Below are 18,168 nucleotides of genomic sequence, written 5' to 3'. Positions count from 1 at the left end.
GCAACAGGAACGGTGAGCACTGTCCAAGTCCTGGCGGCCCGTCCCCTGAGCTGTGCTCCAGGACCTGTCTGCCAAGGGCATCTGTGGCCCTGGGAAACAAAGTCCTCTGCAGGAAGCAGTGGAAAGTGACCTGCCGACAGCAGGGAGACCCCAGGAGTGATACCAAGGTGCAAAGAACAGACGCCAGGTGAAGGGAGCAGAGACCCGGACGCCCCGGAGCCTTCCCTCCCCACTCACAGATACCTTGACTGCAGGACCCTTTAAATGTGGACCTGGGACTCTCACAGGGAAAGACCAGGAGTCACCTGGAGAAGCACCCAGGTAAACCGCACTGCCAATGCCACCATCCGCTTCCCCAGAGAGAAAGAGAAGCAGAGATGCTATAAAAGCAAACTACTATTACTACTGCTATTATGATATTATTATTATTATTTTGCTAGGAAACTGGGCCAAAAGAAGGTGCTGAGTCTGTAAAGAATCCTTGTTTGTGGAAGTGTTAGGAGATGCCCCACAACCAGCAACCAAGGTAGGCAAGGTTTGCTTATTTGTTTGGTATAACAAATTCTTTGACTATTATACAGTGACATTATAAGTCCACTGTGAAAGAAAACACTTTATTTTTTAATAGCATATCCCAAAATCATTCAATTAGTGAAAGGTTTTAATAATGATTTTATTTTTAACATATTTGCTAACACTCCAGCCACGAAAGACTGTGTATCCTATAGTTCCATTTACAGCTGTCCCCACATCATCCGAGCTCCTGCCTTCTAGGCTTTCAGTTACCCACAGTCTGAAAGTAGCCAATGGAAAATTCCAGAAAGATTGACTACATTCCCATAATTTTTATTATAGTAATTGTTATAAATATTTTATTATCATTGTTGTTAAACTCTTACTGTGCCTTGTTTATAAATTAAACTTTATCATAGGTAAGTATGTATAAGGAAAAAAATCACATATACTTCAGGCACCCACTGGGGGTCTTGTAACACACTCCCCATGGATAAAGGGGGACTATGGTGCAGTCACCGCGTGTTAATTGACAGTGGGAATAAATTCTGAGAAATGTGTCACGAGGGAATTTTATCATTGGGTGAGCATCACAGTTACTTCCCCATGTCTAGATGGTACCGTCTGCTACACACCTACGCTATCTGGAATAGATGATTGCTGCTAGACCACAAACCCACAGCATGTTACTCTCCTGAACACCACAGGCAATCGTAACACAATGGTAAGTATGTGTGCACCTAAACACATCCACACACTGAAAAAGCACCGTAAAAATACTAGTTGATAGGAATTTTCCAGACCCATGGTCAGTTTATGGGACCATTGTCATATAGGTGGCCTGTCACTGACCAAAACGTAATTATGTGACATGTGACTGTATACAATACATTCAGAAAGGGAAGTCTTCAGAGGCAGGATGTAGATGAGTGGTTTCCTGAGGGGATGTCATCAAAGAGTAATAGAAAATGGACAGGGGAGCGTTTTGAGGTGGTAGAAATGTTCTACAGCTGGACTGTGGTCATGGAAGCAAAACTCGGTAGATATAGACTAAAGATCATCAAACTGTGCACTCAAATGCATGATCTGTATGCTACAAAATTATACTGACTTAATAATATCCTTAACTTATAAACAATAATAACTGATACTCACTTTTTTTTGTGGGGGAGAGGATACCAGGAATTGAACTCAGGGGCCCTTGACCACTGAGCCACACCCCCAGCCCTATTTTTTTGTATTTTATTTAGAAACAGGGTCTCACGGTGGCTCCCCCAAAAAACAAATAACCCAATCAATAAATGGGCCCAGGACATGAACAGACACTTCTCAGAAGAGGATATACAATCGATCTTAAATTGTGTACTCTTCTGAGTAGTGAGTAGTATGTTGAAATCTTTTGCCACCTTGGCTCTATCCCACCCAGGACATGAATCACCCTTTTTTTTAGTATGTCCACTTGATATGTGCTACCTGCCTGTTAGTCATTCACTAGCTGTCTTGGTTACCAGATTGACTGTCACTGAATTGCAGTACTTGTGTTCAAATTATTTGTATTTTACTTGATAATGGTCCCAAAGCACAAGGTTATATTGATGCTTGTGATTTTACTATAGTATGTTGATACAATTGTTCTGTTTTATTATTAATTGTTGTTAATCTCTTACCGTCTCTAATTTATAAATTAAACTTTCTCATAGGTGCATATATATAGGAAAAATATAGTACACACGAGGTTGAGTATTCTCTGTGGTTTTGGGCACCCCTGGAGATCTTGGAATTCTTTCTCAGTGGATAAGGGAGGACTACTGTACATAAAATGGGAGCATTCAGGATTAATCAAAGGCTCAGAGCAGAACTCATGTTACAGATGCACAAAATCCCTACCCTGTCTAGTTCCCAAACCACCACCCCTGCCTGTTAGTTGGACACTAGGAAGAACCACATGCAGAGGGCACAGTAGACCAGTGGCTAGGTAAATGTGTAGAAGGCCCTTTACCTGCTCACTGGAAACAGTATAGCAGCTTGAACTTAGAACCAGGGAAAATTTGTTTCCTTTTTTCTAAATAAAAAGAACATATTGACCCTGACCCTGACTTTGGAGGCTTTGAGTCTTTTGGGTGAGTCATCTCCACAAACGCATGAGGATTTCCATGCATTATGCTAAGTCCCACCAACACTGACATTTTCTTCTGACTTCAAGGGCCCAGGGTGAATTTAATGCAGACCAGAGGCCAAGCACCCACTTCCAACTAGGAGAACACCGGAACATGTGCAGAATGCCTGCCAGGGGCAGAGCTTGTCCCTCCAAAAAGGGCAAGAAAAGGCAAGACAAAACCAAGATGTATCTCAAAAATGGAAACTTTTTTATTTTTTTAAATAAGACTAGATTTTTATTTATTTATTTATTTATTTGGTCAGAATGTTGAAAAATTAGATTTTTTTTAAAGGCACATCATGAAATGTATCTATTAGCCACATCTCTGAGTTCCAGAGGCCATTCATTGAAGGTAGCCTAGAGGCCAGCAGAACCCACCCAAGGTAACAAAGCACCTGCACGTGAGGCCTCCAGAGAGTTCTGTCTCCAGATTACAGGCAAATAATCGACCGAAGTGAAGGGGCCTGTGTCTGTCACATTATGTCCTGGGAGTCACTGTTGTATTATATTTAGTCACTTGGTTCTTTGGGAATGTGCTACCTCACCTAGGAGTGGCATTGCTGAGCTCCAAGGGACAACGGGACTACTAACATAGTTACTCCTTTTCTTAGAGGACTAGGATTTGCTTTGGGATTCATTTGCTCTGCAGTGAGGGGTGAGGGCTGCCCTCCAGAAGTGAGTCACCAACACTCCTGCCTCGTAGGTGAGGAGCTGCACAGGAGCTTGGGGAGGTAGCACCGTGACCCTGCGTAGAGGACCCTGGAATGAAATTCTCCCTCCTGATTCTACCCATTACAGGGCTGTGTGGGACACCCCATCTCTTTTTAATAATACACACACAGGGGATCCTCGGCTTGCAATGGGGTTATGTCCTCATAAACCCATCACGAGTTGATAATATCATTTTTTAAACAGAAATCATGTTTTTAAATCAGAATTTAATTCATTTAATATGCTAATCTACCTAACCTCATCGCTCACCAGCAGAGCGCACTGTAAAGTATTGGTTATCTCCGCTGGTGGCTGGATCACTGACTGGGAGCTGTGGCTTGCAGCCATAGCTCAGCATTGCAAGAGAGGATCGTACTGCATACTGCTAGCCTGGGCAGAGATCAAAATTTGAAATTTGCTAGGCTCAATCCCCAACACCAAAAAGAAAAGAAAAAAAGTGTGGTTTCTACTGAATGTGTATCACTCTCACACCATGATGAAGCTACACGTCAACATCCTAAGTCTGGAACCATCTGTACAGTTGCTAATCAGTAGTAGCCTTTTAAAGATGGGCAGCGGAACAATTTGCCATGATAAAAGTATCTTATTACGGGCATTTCTTACGATAGCCAGAACATGATGACATTAAAATGCAGACAAGCATTTGGGCACTTGCGTTTTTAAATTCTGTACAGTGTGCCCTGCCATTTCCCTCACCCAGGAGAGGCCAGGCCATTCCCCTCACTGCCCTCGGTCACTCAGATCTTTCCCAAGAATGACTATCTTCTTACTTGAATGAGAGCTTCCGGTGACTGCACTCTCCTTCATGACAAGTCTGGTGCTGAGCATTTTACATGCACCACGCTGTTTACAGTCCCTACAACAGCCCTGTGGGGAAGCAGCATTATCTTCAATTACAATGGAGTCCTGGAGCCTCAGAGAGAGTCCTGAACAGGACCCCAGAGGACACAGCAGCTCACTGCAAAAAGGGAAACAGATCCAGAATTGCCTAGATCTAAGACCTCACCAGAACCAAAACTCTCTGTAGACTCGAGACAAAGGGAATGGAGGGAACCCGACCTCACTGGGGATCTTGCACAGATTTCTGTAATTCTCCAAGACATCTGGTAATGGAGCACACAGCACAGGGCGGGGTCTGGCTGTTCTGCGATACTCAGACCTGTTTGTGGGTATTTGTGATTGTGTGTATGTGGGTGTGTGAGGGTGTGCATGATAGTGTGTATGTGTGAGCATGTGTGATTGCATTGTGTATGCTGCAGGGTGGGGTGTATATGATAAGATGTGTGTGTCAATGGAGCATGTGGTCAGTGTGTGATTGGGTGTGTGCACGTGCATGGATGTGTTGTGGGTGTGAACATGTGTGGATTAGTGAATGTGTGAGTGCATTTGCATGCACAGTACCCGGGCAGAGCCACAGGAGCAGTTCCAAGGTTTCCAGGTCCTAGCAGGGAGAGGGTTTAGGAGAAGCTTGGATGTCTGCAGAGAGGATCCAGGGGTTCTCCCCAGATGTGCAGTGGAGAAGTGGCACCCATGTGGCTCTGTGCCTCCTCCCCTCCAGAATCCAGGCTGCAGTGTCGTGGGGAATTCTGGGCTCCAGAAAGAGAACCAACAGAGAACAAAGTGCAAAAAGTGAAAATGATTGTGTGGGGATTATAAAAATTATCATTCCTTATGTTTTGGTTAAATGCTGTTGCTATCATTTCTTTTTCAACGGATTACTTAAGAAAGTCTAGGGACGCAATCCCTCTTGGTGTTTCTCAGGCACACGCTGTGTGCATGGAAGAACGACCCACTCATTGAACAGGGATTATTTTTTGGCTGATAAAAGGTTAATCACAAAACCAATTTGCATTAGAAACAGCAAGAGTCAGTGGAGAAAAGCTCGGGAATCAGATAGGAGAGATTGCTCTGGCCCTGTCCTTCCTCTCTCATCCTCCTTGGAATGAAAATGCCCAACAGAGTCTTGGCCATCTATAAAAATCCGAGAAGGCAGTTTCTAAACATTTGAAGCAGTCGTCTCTGGTGACTTCCTTGTCTCCGTCCTCAAGGACTCCAGCCTCCTACCAGGACTGCCTCTAAAGAGCAGAATTAGTTCTGCATTTTGAGGAAAATCAATGGCTGTTCCTTGTCACCTCTAAGAGTTAAGCGTCAGTCAAACTGAGTTTTACGCACTGGGAAGGATTTTTAAATTCATGGATTTATAAAAACACACACGCATTCTTTCTGCCTGTCTGTCTCTGTCTCTCTTTCTTCCCAACGTTTCTGTTAACAAGGTTTCAGAGTTGGATAAACACCAGGGGCAGAGAATTCTCATCAGGAGATTCCAGGAAACCGGGAACCAACCCCACAAGCACTGTTCCCCCCTCAGAAGTTACTTACTAGGTTGGCATTTAAAGGAGACCAGGAGGTATTTACTGCTTCCTGGGCAAAGGTCAGGTCCAAAGACACGGCTATTGACCAGGAGGTGGCAGGCCCGCTGGTTCTGGCACTCGTCCAGCACCTTCTAGAAGGAGGGGTAGAAAAGGCACAGGCTTGTGAACGCACACCGTGTCCGCCAGACCCCACACCTGTGCTGCTCCGGGCTCTGAGGAGCGGGGAGGCCTCCCCACCGGGCCTAACTGTGTTCAGGACAGAAGTACCCACATGTGGGTGAGGCCGCTGGCTCCCTGCTCCTTCCCGAAGGAAGAGACCCGATCCAGCAGAGCCAGGACCCATCATCTTAGGACCAACACCCAACCAGCTCCAGCTGAGGCTCTGGCTGATTCCTTTGGCAAAAGTGCTGACTTCCGGAGGCTCCAGGGGACATGGGCAATATCAAGTGTCAAATAGCAATGATGATCAGGAATCATCCATACAGCTCCTCCCCTTAGAAGAAGCTCTACAGTGGGACAGGTGGGGATAGCTGGTCAGTGGGACAGGCCCCAGACACCCCAAGTCTTTCCAGCTCATGACCCAGCAAGAGACCAACAAGTGAAAATTACCGCTAATTCCCACCATGATCAAACTCAAGGGTAGAGAGCCCATGTCTCCCTTGTGGAGCAATTTACTCAGCGGGACACTCAGGCACTGTGCTGAGTATTTATTTTAAAGCTTTCCTTTCTCTCTCTCTCTCTCTCCCCTGATTTTCCTTTTTTCTAGGCAGCTCCTTCATTTGATCATGAATCTGCTCTGTGGAAGCTAATGGACCACCCGACCCTGGGCCACAGAAAGTTCCAGTGTTTTACTGCTATTTTTCCAGTTCCTGGTTTCCAAAAGGAACAAACCCTGTCTGTGATTAAACTCAGAGGTCCCAGACTTGAGGACTTGAAGGATGCTGGCTCTACTAGGTGTCACCTGTCACCTCATGGGCCCAGCAGGTGTGGACCTATCAACAGAAAGATGCCCAGGGAAGCCCCCAACTCCCCAGGAGGTGTTGCTCTCAGAGGAAGATGCATGTTGGCCTGGTCAAGGGTCACCATAAGTGACTCGGATGTCACAGGACGGCGCCTCGAGGACAAGCTGTGTCCCAGCTGGAGAACACAGAGAGGGGACTTCCTGTTGACATTAGTCTTGGGTTGGGTCAGTCGTGGTCACCTGAGTGGATGTCAACCTGTCCCCTCTCTCTCTGCCATGAGCAAACTCTCTTGGAGGAAGCACCTTGCCTCTGTTCCCAGTTAAGCTTGAAAGTCACAAAGGAAAGGATCTCTTGGTCCTTGGATAAAAGAGCAGGGCACAGGGATGCTTCTGGCAAACGAGCCTCCCAATGGCATCAGAACAGTGTTCACAAATACTAACTTGTCAGCCTAATGGAACAGCCTCTTCCCTCAGGGGCACCTGGCCGAGGCAGGAGCTCCCGCCTGCCAGAGTTCAGACTTTCTCAAAGGAGGCACTTCCGGGCTTTGGGCACTGGCCAAAGTACTTATTATGCACCTAAGAGGGCAGCAGACAGCTGGACACCAGGGCTGGGTGGGCAGAGCAATGGGAGCAGGTCAACAGGGAATCGGGGCCCCTGAGGGGAGGAATTAGGGTAGGTTGGGCAAACCAGGAGACTAACTGCTCGCCTCCATCGAAACATGTTGTCACTCATCAGAGTGTGGAAGCCGAGTCAAGGGAATTCATTCCAACCCATTCTTTCTGGCCCCGGGTTAATATTTTCACCAACCACGTGACTGCCTGGACACCAAGATTCTTGGAATGAGAGCAATAAATGTGTGTGAAACAGAAGAACCTCCATCTCATCATAATACTTCTGCCTCTCCTCTTTGGGCCCTAGGAAGAGGGACACAGCATTGAAGGTCATTCTCCTTCTCTTTAGTTATCTCAGTGAATTTATCTTTATCTGTGTTTTCTATGGCTGACAAAATCAAACTGCTTCTAACTTTCCACCTAATCAACACCCAGCTTTCAGTGTATTCATCTGGAACTTGGGAGTCTAAAAAAACATCCCAGGCCAAGTGTCTCCATAATCTTGACCAACTACTTAAAATGCCAGGATTAGTGTATGGAAGTGGCTTGGGTAACTGAAAACCATGGCTAGTCTAAAACCATCAGTGAATATTAGTTTGCCCTCCCTCTACACCATCTTTCCCCAAAAGGGAATGACTTAGAGTTCCCTCCTCCAATTCCTGGTTCTATCTAGAAGAAAAAATAATTCAGCAGAGGCTGCTCAATATAGCTCCAGAGAATAACCAGGATAATGTGATTATCTTGTGGAGAAGCAAGCCACAGTTTTTGATATTCCTCTTCCTCGTGTCATTCTCTAAGAAGTTGATCGTGACCTTGTACATCTGCTTCACAGAAACACTCATGGTTTCCACCAAAGAATTCCTTTTCTACTTTGGTATTTGTGGGGGATGTGGACCCAGTGGTTGAAGCCCAACTGTTCAGTAAGGAAGATGCCTATGAATAAATTCATATTGCAAATGTACTAAGGGAGCTCTCCAACAGGTAGGGATTATTTGGACTCTGGTAAAGGCCTTTGAGAAGCAAATAATAGCTCACCTGCCAAATAGGTGATTTGTACAAATTGAGATTTTCAAGGACCGGATTTGCTTCACAAATACATATTCAGGGAGAGACAGAGAAAGAGACTGAGAGACAGAGAGAGAGAGAGAGAGAGCTGAAATCATTTTATCATCTTAACACATCTACAAAAAGGTAATACCTGCAAGGTGGTAGGTGCCACACAGGTTAAGCTGTCTTCCCTCTGGGAGGCAGGCTGCTGGGAACTACACATTTGGTAATCTTGCCCATAAAATGCCGATTGGACACTGATTGTAGAATGCCGAGGGCACTGCAGATTCAAGTGGTCCCCGTCACAGGCATAGGCGGTGTGGTTTTGCAGGAGTTTGGTTAGGTAACCTGGAAAATATTTAGCCGGGTTATAAGAGGCCCAGGAACCCACCACTCCTTCACAGTTTTGGAGCAGGAAGACATTGGTTCCCCCAGGGAAGGGGCTGCTCAGTCAGGAAGATGTGGGGTGTGGCCGCCATAGCTGCTCCAGTAGAGAAGCCACCAGATGTGGCCAAGTTGGAGTTCCAGGAGCAGATGCCAGTTTTCATATCTGGGCCAGAAACCGTGGTCTGGGATGGCCCACTGTGAGGCTCTGAGGCCTCCCTCCCCTCAGGAAGCAGAGGAGACTGGCCAGGAGCCAAGGAGTCTGGAAGTACCTCTATAAAGGAGGAAAACATGCTGAGTGGGAGTCCCCCAGCCTGTGGATGCCTGTCCTGAGGGAGACCAGCGCTCTGTGCTCTCCCAGGCCTTGCTGGGGCGAGGGGATGCAGTTTCACTTTGGGAAACTTCTCCAGGGCCTGTCCCCACCCCTGCTGGAGAGGAAAGCCAGGTGGCCCCCTGCACTGTGTAGGGCCTGCTGGGAAGAGTGTGGGAGGAGAGAGGGGGAAAGGATGGTGGGGTTTGCTGTGGGTTGAATATGGTCCCCTGAAGGCATATGTTCTCCAGGAACCTCGGAACGTGACCTCATTTGGAAGTAGGGTCACCACAGACATAATTAGTTAAAATGAGGTCATACTGGGGTAAGGAGGTCCCTTACTACCACTTGTCCTTATAAGAGGAGACGAAACACAGAAGACAGCTGAGTGAAAACTGAAGGGACATCTACAAGCCAAGGAAGGCCAAGGACTGCCGGCCACCATGGGAAGCCGGGAGAGGCAAGGAAGGAGGATTCCTTGGAGCCTTAGGAGAGAGCGTGGCCCTGCTGACGCCTGGACTCCAGACTTCTGGCCTCCAAAATGTGGGGAGAATGAGTTTCTGATGTGTTTGGCCAATTTACTGCAGCAGAGGAAACGAAGATGGGCTCCCGGTGTGGGCCTCCTCAGCTACTTCTCGGGCACGTTGGAGGAGCTGTCCTGGGCAGGAACTCTGAGGAGCCCTGACCATAGCTGGCCGGCACAGGCCCTGGAACATTTCTCAGAAAGGAGGAAGGAAGGTTTATCCAAAATGGAGATTCCCTTCCTTCTTCTCACACCTCACGAGGTTGACAGCCAGGCTGCTGGGAGCAGAGCCAGGGACTTTCTGGTGAGGTGTGTGGGAGATGCAGTGGGCAGCCCTCGGCCTCTGAGAGGGAGGAGTGAAGGACAGCTCCAGAACGCCCGGTTCCCACACCAATGACCCCTGCTTACGTTGCTCCATTCAGGTTTCAAAATCCTCCCAGGAATGTGATTTCTGGCCAAATCAGTTCCCTGAACTTCCTGGAAACTCACAGTCAAAGGGATTGAGATAGTCTGGCCTGGGGTCATCCCATTCACCCATGTAGAATGTTCTGAAGAGGGCTGCGAACACCTACAAGCACACTTAACCCAGGCCTTGAGCTCCCTCTAAACTTTTATTTCCACCCTTGAAACCTTAAAAAATCCCACCCGTATGTACAGCTGTAAGGCACAAATAAAAAAAAAAAAGGAAGAAAACCATCATGAGAAGGATCACAAATTCAACTACCCCGAGTAAATCCCCTTGGAGGAGCAAAGTCTAACCCTAACCCTAACCCTAAGGGGCACCAGGCACCAGTGTGTCTGAGTCCGGCACAAACAGCCAACATCACCATCGTGGTGCACCTGGCCACACACATCAGAGGCCACGCTGAGGCCCTCCAAGGTCCTGAGCCCTGGGCCAGGGTCTCCCTGAAGGGCACCCAGGTGGACCCTGACAAGGTGAAGGACACTGGCCATTCCAGTCTCCTTTGTGGGATCTCACTATGAGCCACATGCTGCTTCCAGGGACCCAGGGTCACACTGATGCTACCTCTAGGCCAGCGCCCAAGACTGTGAGCCTGCCACTTAGTTCTCTCTCTTCAGACTTCTTATCAAAAGCTTCTTGTCCCTGACTGTATCATTCCCAGGACCCTGATGAGTGACCAGCTGGCTACCATACCCAGGTGATTCTACGAGCATGACTTTGGCTCAAAGTTCATGGTCTTTCCAGCGGAATTGTGTGTTATCCAGCTACATGAAAGAAATGACAAGACTCCGGGGGCTATGGAGCCACAACGCAGGAGGGACCTTGCTCCACCTTCCTGGACAGAAGGAGTGCCTGCTCCACAGACTGTGAAATGGGTGACAAAGAAGCTTTGGCTGTGTTGGGCCGTTATCTTTCTTCACTCTGTTTGTCACATAGTCTAGCCCGTCTAAACAGAACTGGACCTCTGCGGAACCATCTGAATCAAAACACGTGTGTGCAGTGCAGTGGCCCCATACCATACCCACCATACCATACCCACCATATCAAACCCACCATACCATACTCACCATACCATATCCACCATACCATACCCACCATACCATACCCACCATACCATTTCCACCATACCATACCCACCATACCATACCATAACATAACATACCATACCATACCCACCATACCATACCCACCATACCATACCCACCATACCATACCCACCATACATATCCACCATACCATATCCACCATACCATATCCACCATACCATACCCACCACACCATATCCACCATACCATACCCACCATACCATACCATACCATACCATACCATACCCATCATACCATACCCACCATACCATACCCACCATACCATATCCACCATACCATACCATACCATAACATACCATACCCATCATACCATACCCACCATACCATACCCACCATACCATATCCACCATACCATACCATACCATAACATACCATACCATACCCACCATACCATATCATACCATATCATACCATACCATACCATACCACACCATACCATAACATACCCACCATACCATATCCACCATACCATACCATACCAAACCATTTCACACCATACCCACCATACCATACCCTCTATACCATACCCACCATACCATACCCACCATACCATACCATACCAAACCATACCATACCATGCCAAACCATACCATACCCACCATACCATACCAACCATATCATACCCACCATACCATACCATACCACACCATACTATACCATACCAAACCATAACATAACATACCATATTCTCACTCTGAAAATGGAATTCTGAGGGCAGAACCTCAATGGCTCAATGTGCAGAACTAACAAGTTTGAGCTCATTTGGGCCTTTTGTGCTCTGAGGCAGAGGGGAGCCCCCACCTCAGTCCTACCCTATGCAGTACAAAGAAGATACGTTAGCAATAAAACTTGCACTAAATTTAGTTCAATGCCTTCTTCGAAATCTTTGCCCACATCCAGACTGTGGATAAGAGTCGATGTCAAAATAAAATGAACCATCAAGCCACCAAAAGACACGGAGGAAATTTAAATTAATATTAAATTAAATTAATAATAAACTAATATTATGAAATGGAAGAAGCCAGTCTGAAAAGCCTACATACCATGTACTGTATGTCCAGCCCTATGACATTCTGGGAAAGACAAAACTATGGAGATGGTTAAAAAATGATTGGAGGCTGACAGGAGTGAGTGGGGAAGGAGGATGAGTGTGTGGCACACAGGAGATTTAGGTCAGTGGGATGACTATGTATGACATGAAATGGTGCATACATGCCACTTCCATTGTCCAAACTTTTAGCATGTACAACATCCAGAGTGAACTCTAGTGTAAGCTATGGATGCCGGGTGGCAAAGATGTGTCTGTAGAGGTCCATGTCCATCAGTCGTAACAGACACTCCAGTTGGATCTTTATTGCAGAAGAGCCCGTGTAGGGAGGCAGGTACAGGGAAACGACTTCCTGTTCAGTTTTGCTATGAACCTAATGCTTTTTAAAAATAAAGTCTGTTTGAAATTAAAAACAAACTAAAAAGATACCTATGCCCCCCAGGGCAGAACTGCAGACAGGGTTCAGCAGTGGGGAGGGGCTGAGCAGGTCCAGGGGAGCTGGCAATGCTCCGTTCTTGGTCTGACTGGTACACAAAGGCTGTACCGGGTGAAAGTTCACCCTGCTATCCAGGATTTATGCACTTTTATTTGAAGGTAGGTAAATGAAAGGGTTTGTTTAAAAAAATTCATCTGTAGTTATCTGGCCAGCGATTTTAAACTAGTAATAGGAGCTGAGACACCGAGGAGCCTTGGAGGGTTTACAGAGCAAGGGGGGGCACTGAACCCCTGTGCAGCCAACCGCACTCACACAAGAACACAGGAAGTCAGAGTGACAGCCGGAATCTCTCTCCCAAGGACCAGCCATGGTCCCACACACTCATGGTCCTACAAGGTTCCTTCCTTCACCGGCCTCTGTTTATCAGGGAAGACGTTTACAACTACCCATTGACGTGGAGGACACAAGGGACCAGGGTGAAGCCATTTGCGAAGGTGAGTGCGGGGAACCTGTATAGCAAAGGCTAAAAAGTAAGTGTAGGTTGGAAAAATCAAATGGCCCACATGATAGGCAGAGAAATGGCTCCAAAGATGTCCACCTCTCTTAACCCCCAGGACCTGGATTAGGTTACCTTACATTGTACAAGGAACTCTGTAGGTATGATTAAGCCAAGGATCCTGAGAGGGAGAGACTACCCTGGATTATCTCAGAGGGTCCAAGGTAATCACAAGGGTTCTCAAAATGAAGGAAGCACAAGGGTCAAAAAAAAAAAAAAAAGGATACGTTACAGGGAATCAGGTGTGACACAGCCTGGAGCCAAGAGGGTAGGCGGAAAAGGCAAGGGAAGAGATTTCCTGGAGCCTCCGAATGAAGCAGCCTGGCCAACACCTTCATTTTACACTTCTGACCTCATACAGTACCATTAAACTTGTGCTGACTTACGCCACTGAGATCGTGGTGATTTCTTACAACAGTCACAGGAAGCGAACAGTTTATACAAATGACTGTTGCAACACCCTGATGAAGAGGAGAGACGTGGGGCGATGATTGTTAAGAACTGATGTTTAGGGAGAGATTCGGGAATGTTTATACTTGGAAGTGTACGCATATGTGTATGTGTGTATGCATATTTGCACACGCAAATGAGTCCTAGGTCCCAGGTAGGCTGTGGTCCAAGTTTGAAAGTGACTATTGGCAAGAGATTGCTTGAAATTATGGGCCCCACGCTAAATACAGGGAAGGAAATGAGCACAGGAGAGGGGAGAGGTCCAGGGGAGGAGGAGTCCTGCTGGGCCAGCGAGGTCACACTGAGGCAACCACACCAGCAAGCTGAAGAGGCAGGAGGTGGCGGTCAAAAGTCCTTTGAAGGTAGAGTCATTGCAGATCATGGAGATGTCCCAGAGTAGCCGTAGCAGGGGGTTCTATGGCTGAACCCCCTTCTAGAGAAGTTTCTGGAAATGAGGACGCCAGGGCTGAGAATGAGGATACCTCTGGAATGAGCACATCCTAAGATGAAGGTGGGAGGCAGGGTGGAGCAGGAGCCTGCTGCCAAGGCAGTTCTTGAACAAAGGGCAGATGACGGATGAGCCGCTCCCAACCTAGAGCGCTTTGCAAAAGTGTATCCGCTGCTCAGTGGGCAAGCCCATTCTTTGCAATGTGCTGGGCAGAGTCCACACACTACTTAGCTTCCCCACACCTGGGTTTTTTGGCTGGTTTAAAAGAGAATCATTAAAAAAAAAATCTATTAACGCTATTTTTTTGGTAATGGTTCACTCCGGATCAGATTCTCTATCATGCTGGATGAGTCAAAAATGTTTAATTTCTTCATACTCTCTACCAGAGTTTCTTCAGTCTTAACTCTAATTTTATAGGTAAGTCTTTGCTCTCTGGAAAGAATATGAAAGTGCAAGTTCTTAAAAAAGTCAGTCCTTAGAATCCAGTGGAGCCTGACACGCTCTGTTGATCCTGTTTACACTGGTGGGCAAGGGAAACGGGAGGGTGTAGACTGTTCACTGGCTTCACCTTCATGAAGCTTAGGTGGCTGATGCAGTTTAGGAAACTCCAAGACACCCTTCCCTGGGGAACACCCCACATCAGAGAAGCTCCTTAACCTATGGCCATGGCTAGAACCTTCCTCAAAGCAATATCCTGCAAGGCTTGGGGTGGGCAGATCTTAGAGTAGTTTCATATGGGTTTTCAGGTTTTCCTTTTTTTAAACAAAGAGGAAGAATTCCTGGGAAGTGAGACCCTAAAGAGCAGTGGGAGCTCTCCTCCATCCTCGGAAAGATTTGGGGAAGTCTTCTTGGGACCATGCCCATTGACAGTGAAAACTCATTTGCGTACAAGCAATCAGGGGCTAGAGAATGACCAGAAAGGTGGAAACAACTCATTTTCAAAGTGTTGCATGGGATAATGGGTGTTTTGCAGAGTCAGGGAAGGCATTTCTATGGCAAAATAAAGCCTGGGGCTTACTGGGATAAGTCAAGGTCAATACATTCTTCCCTGAAGGACTTCTCAGAGCCAGAGGTGCCCGTGTGCCCTGGGACGCCCGAAGACCAGAGCAGGCCCACGTCTTGACCAACCCCCACCTTTCTGCATCAAGCTTCTGAGGGTTTAGGTTAAACACATGACTGTGTTAAACAAGGTCTCGGCCAAGGCCTGCATCTAACCTGGAGGATTTCAGAGGGCCATGTGGCCACAGAATCATCATGAGTAAGCCAGTGATGGAGGGTGGGGATTACAAATCCCAAGACTAAGGTTCAAACTGGGATCAGGGTGACTGACTGTCGTGCTTACTTTGAGGAACTGATGTCCCCAGGTAGCGGTGTGAGGATCAGATGATGCAATGGGCATATACATCTTTGATCTATGATAAGCCACTGCACAATTCTAAGATATTACCACTGTAAATCTAAAAAAAAAAAAAAAAATGTTAACTAACATAGAGATCCCATTGGTGAAGTGCTGAACAACCCTGTGCCAATCAAATTCCACTCCCAGTGCCCTCTCAGCTCTGGACCACAGAGAGAAAAGTACTTAGTTCAGCAGCTGCCCTCACAACCCAGAAATGTCACCATTGAGCTTGCAAGGAATGAAACTTCTCCATCTCTCTCTTCTTTCTTCCTTATAATTAAGATCTAGAAAGTTACTAATATTTAGAGGAGATCAAATGTGCTGCAAATTCTTCCCCTCTTTCTTTTCTGTTACAGTGATGTCCACATTTCCCAAGCTCTAAGGCTGCCTGAGCCACTCTGAGCACACCATATCCATGTGCTATAAAGTTCCCCAATCACCAGGGGCCAATTTCACAACCTTGCTTCTGGGAAGAGAATGGAATTCAATTGTTAAGACTTTGCCTCCCACTCCTTCCCCTTAAAAAAAAAAAAAAAATTAAGTGGCACCCTCCTCTCATAAATGCTGCAGATAAGAGACCACTCCCTTTTATTCACAAACATTCAGAGGTGTCTCTACATGTTTGAAGTCCTTTTCCAGAAAAGAGTGTTCTTTTTTCTTTTGTGTGTTGTTGAGAATGCATAGAAGCAATGAGTCAGTATTTCTAAGAATACAGGAAAGGCCCCATGGCAGGTGAAGAGTAGGATTGGGCACCATGTGGCAGGCAAAAAGATCAAAAAGTGATTTAGGGTTGCAGGGTAGCTCAGTGGTAGAATATTTGTCTAGCATGCACAACGTCCTGGGTTCATCCCCAGCACTAAAAAAAAAAAAAAAAAAAAAAAAAAAAATTAAAAAAAAAAGTGAAGTTAGATGTGAGTCTAAGTCCTTTCTCTATATCCAAGTTCAGACTAAGAAACTGAACCTGGAGGTTAATTAGGATGAGAACTAGAATCATCAGTCTATTTCCTAGATACCTGAGATGGGGCAGGGATTGTGACAGAATCATGAGAAATATGGGTGACATGGAGTAGTTATTACTACTCTTAAGTGATGAACTTAGATCCTGGCCCCAAAACAAACTAGGGGAGGAGAGATGGTGAACTGAGAGCCTAGACAGGGTGGAGAGGATACTTGCTTTTTGAATGGGAAGATATATTTTCCAGCCCCCCCCCCCCCACTTTGCAGTAGAGACAGCCACTGGAAGGTTCTGGGCAATGGAAAGAGGGCAGAGGGACGTTTGTCATTTGTAGGTCTAGCCCTTGAGACCCCTGTGCAATCCTCTATGTCTTACTTTCCCCTACCTGCTAACATGTGTGGACAAAGGACAGGATGAGAGCCCCAGAAGTCAGGGGAGGGGCCAGATGGAGGGAGCTGGGTCCCCAGATGACTGCATGGAGCAGAGCCTCCCCCATTTCCAATCACAGTGAACTATGACATCAGCAGGAAGAAATCCTTTATTCTGTGATGATATGGGGACTTGGGGTTTGTTTGCTTCAAGCACCTAGCCTACTATGGCTAACACTCCAGCATCCTGCCAGCTGGTGTTTATGTTAAATAGGAAGATGGTAAGACTTTGAGAAATACCCAAAACAGCTTACTGTTTTGGGATGCTATTGCCGAACCCATTCCACATGACCAGTAATCATCATTGGTGGAATCATTTCTTTAAGACTTTGTAACAGTTGAAATGAGTTAAATCACTGAGGAGAAGAAAGGGATTAGATGTCTCATTAATTGGCCTCTCAGTCACACTCTTCAATGTGGTACTGACTCAAAAATTGCACAATCACAAAGGGAACAGCAGAAGCAAATGGGCTCTAAAGACAGCCACAGTCTGAAAGGGAAAGGATGGAATTTGACATACCATGAGAATGGAGCTTGAAAACAAGGAGAAGCAGCAAATCGGTTATATTCGAGAGATGCAAGGATGGTTTAACATGCCCAAATCAATAAACGTAATTCATCACATAAATAGAATTAAGGACAAAAATCATGTAGACATCTCAATAAATGCAAAGAAAGTCTTTAACAATCCCATTTATAATAAATGGGATAAAAATCGAAGAAGACACTAGAAGATGGAAAGACCTCCCATGTTCACGGTTAGGCAGAATTAATATTGTTAAGACGGCCGTACTACCAAAAGCAACATGCAGATGCAATGCAATGCCCATCAAAGGATCAATGACATTCTTCACAGAACTAGAAAAAAAAGCCTGAACAATCATTTGGAAGAGTAAAAGACCAAGAATAGCCAAAACAAATCTAAGGGAGGAAGGAAGGAAGGAAGGAAGGAAGGAAGGAAGGAAGGAAGGAAGGAAGGAAGGAAGGAAAGAAAAATACTGAAGGCATCGCAATACCTGACTTCAAACTATACTATGGAGCTACCATACAAAAAACTCCTGGTGCTGGCATAAAAACAGACACATAGACCAATGATATAGAATAGAAGATGCAGCAACAAAACTACACGCCTACAGTCATCTGATCCTTGACAAAGATGTCAAAAATATACATTGGCGAAAAGACAGAGGTTTTAACCAATGATGTTGGCAAAATTGGTCATCCATATGTCGAAGAATGAGACTAGACCTTTATTTCTCACCCTTCA

General features: G+C 46.2%; 1 protein-coding gene across 2 annotated transcripts in view; it reads right to left on the bottom strand.

The window, feature by feature from the left end:
* The window catches only part of Eva1c (eva-1 homolog C), a 77,805-nt gene that overhangs the window by 33,183 nt on the left and 26,454 nt on the right, over window positions 1-18,168 (bottom strand). The window contains exons 2-3 of one of the 2 annotated variants that reach the window (XM_026393580.2): window positions 8,547-8,743; window positions 5,783-5,906 (exon numbers count right to left, since the gene is read on the bottom strand). The exons of the other annotated variant lie outside the window; for it this stretch is intronic. Of the exons in view, the coding sequence (XP_026249365.2) occupies window positions 5,783-5,906; window positions 8,547-8,743 (321 nt within the window). The remainder of the gene's footprint in view (window positions 1-5,782; window positions 5,907-8,546; window positions 8,744-18,168) is intronic. 2 annotated transcript variants of the gene reach the window in all.

The sequence above is a fragment of the Urocitellus parryii genome, chromosome 2 (assembly GCF_045843805.1).
Source record: "Urocitellus parryii isolate mUroPar1 chromosome 2, mUroPar1.hap1, whole genome shotgun sequence".
NCBI classification, from domain to species: domain Eukaryota; kingdom Metazoa; phylum Chordata; class Mammalia; order Rodentia; family Sciuridae; genus Urocitellus; species Urocitellus parryii.
The sequence above is the reverse complement of the archived record's forward strand: the minus strand, read 5'-3'. Positions and strand labels throughout refer to the sequence as shown.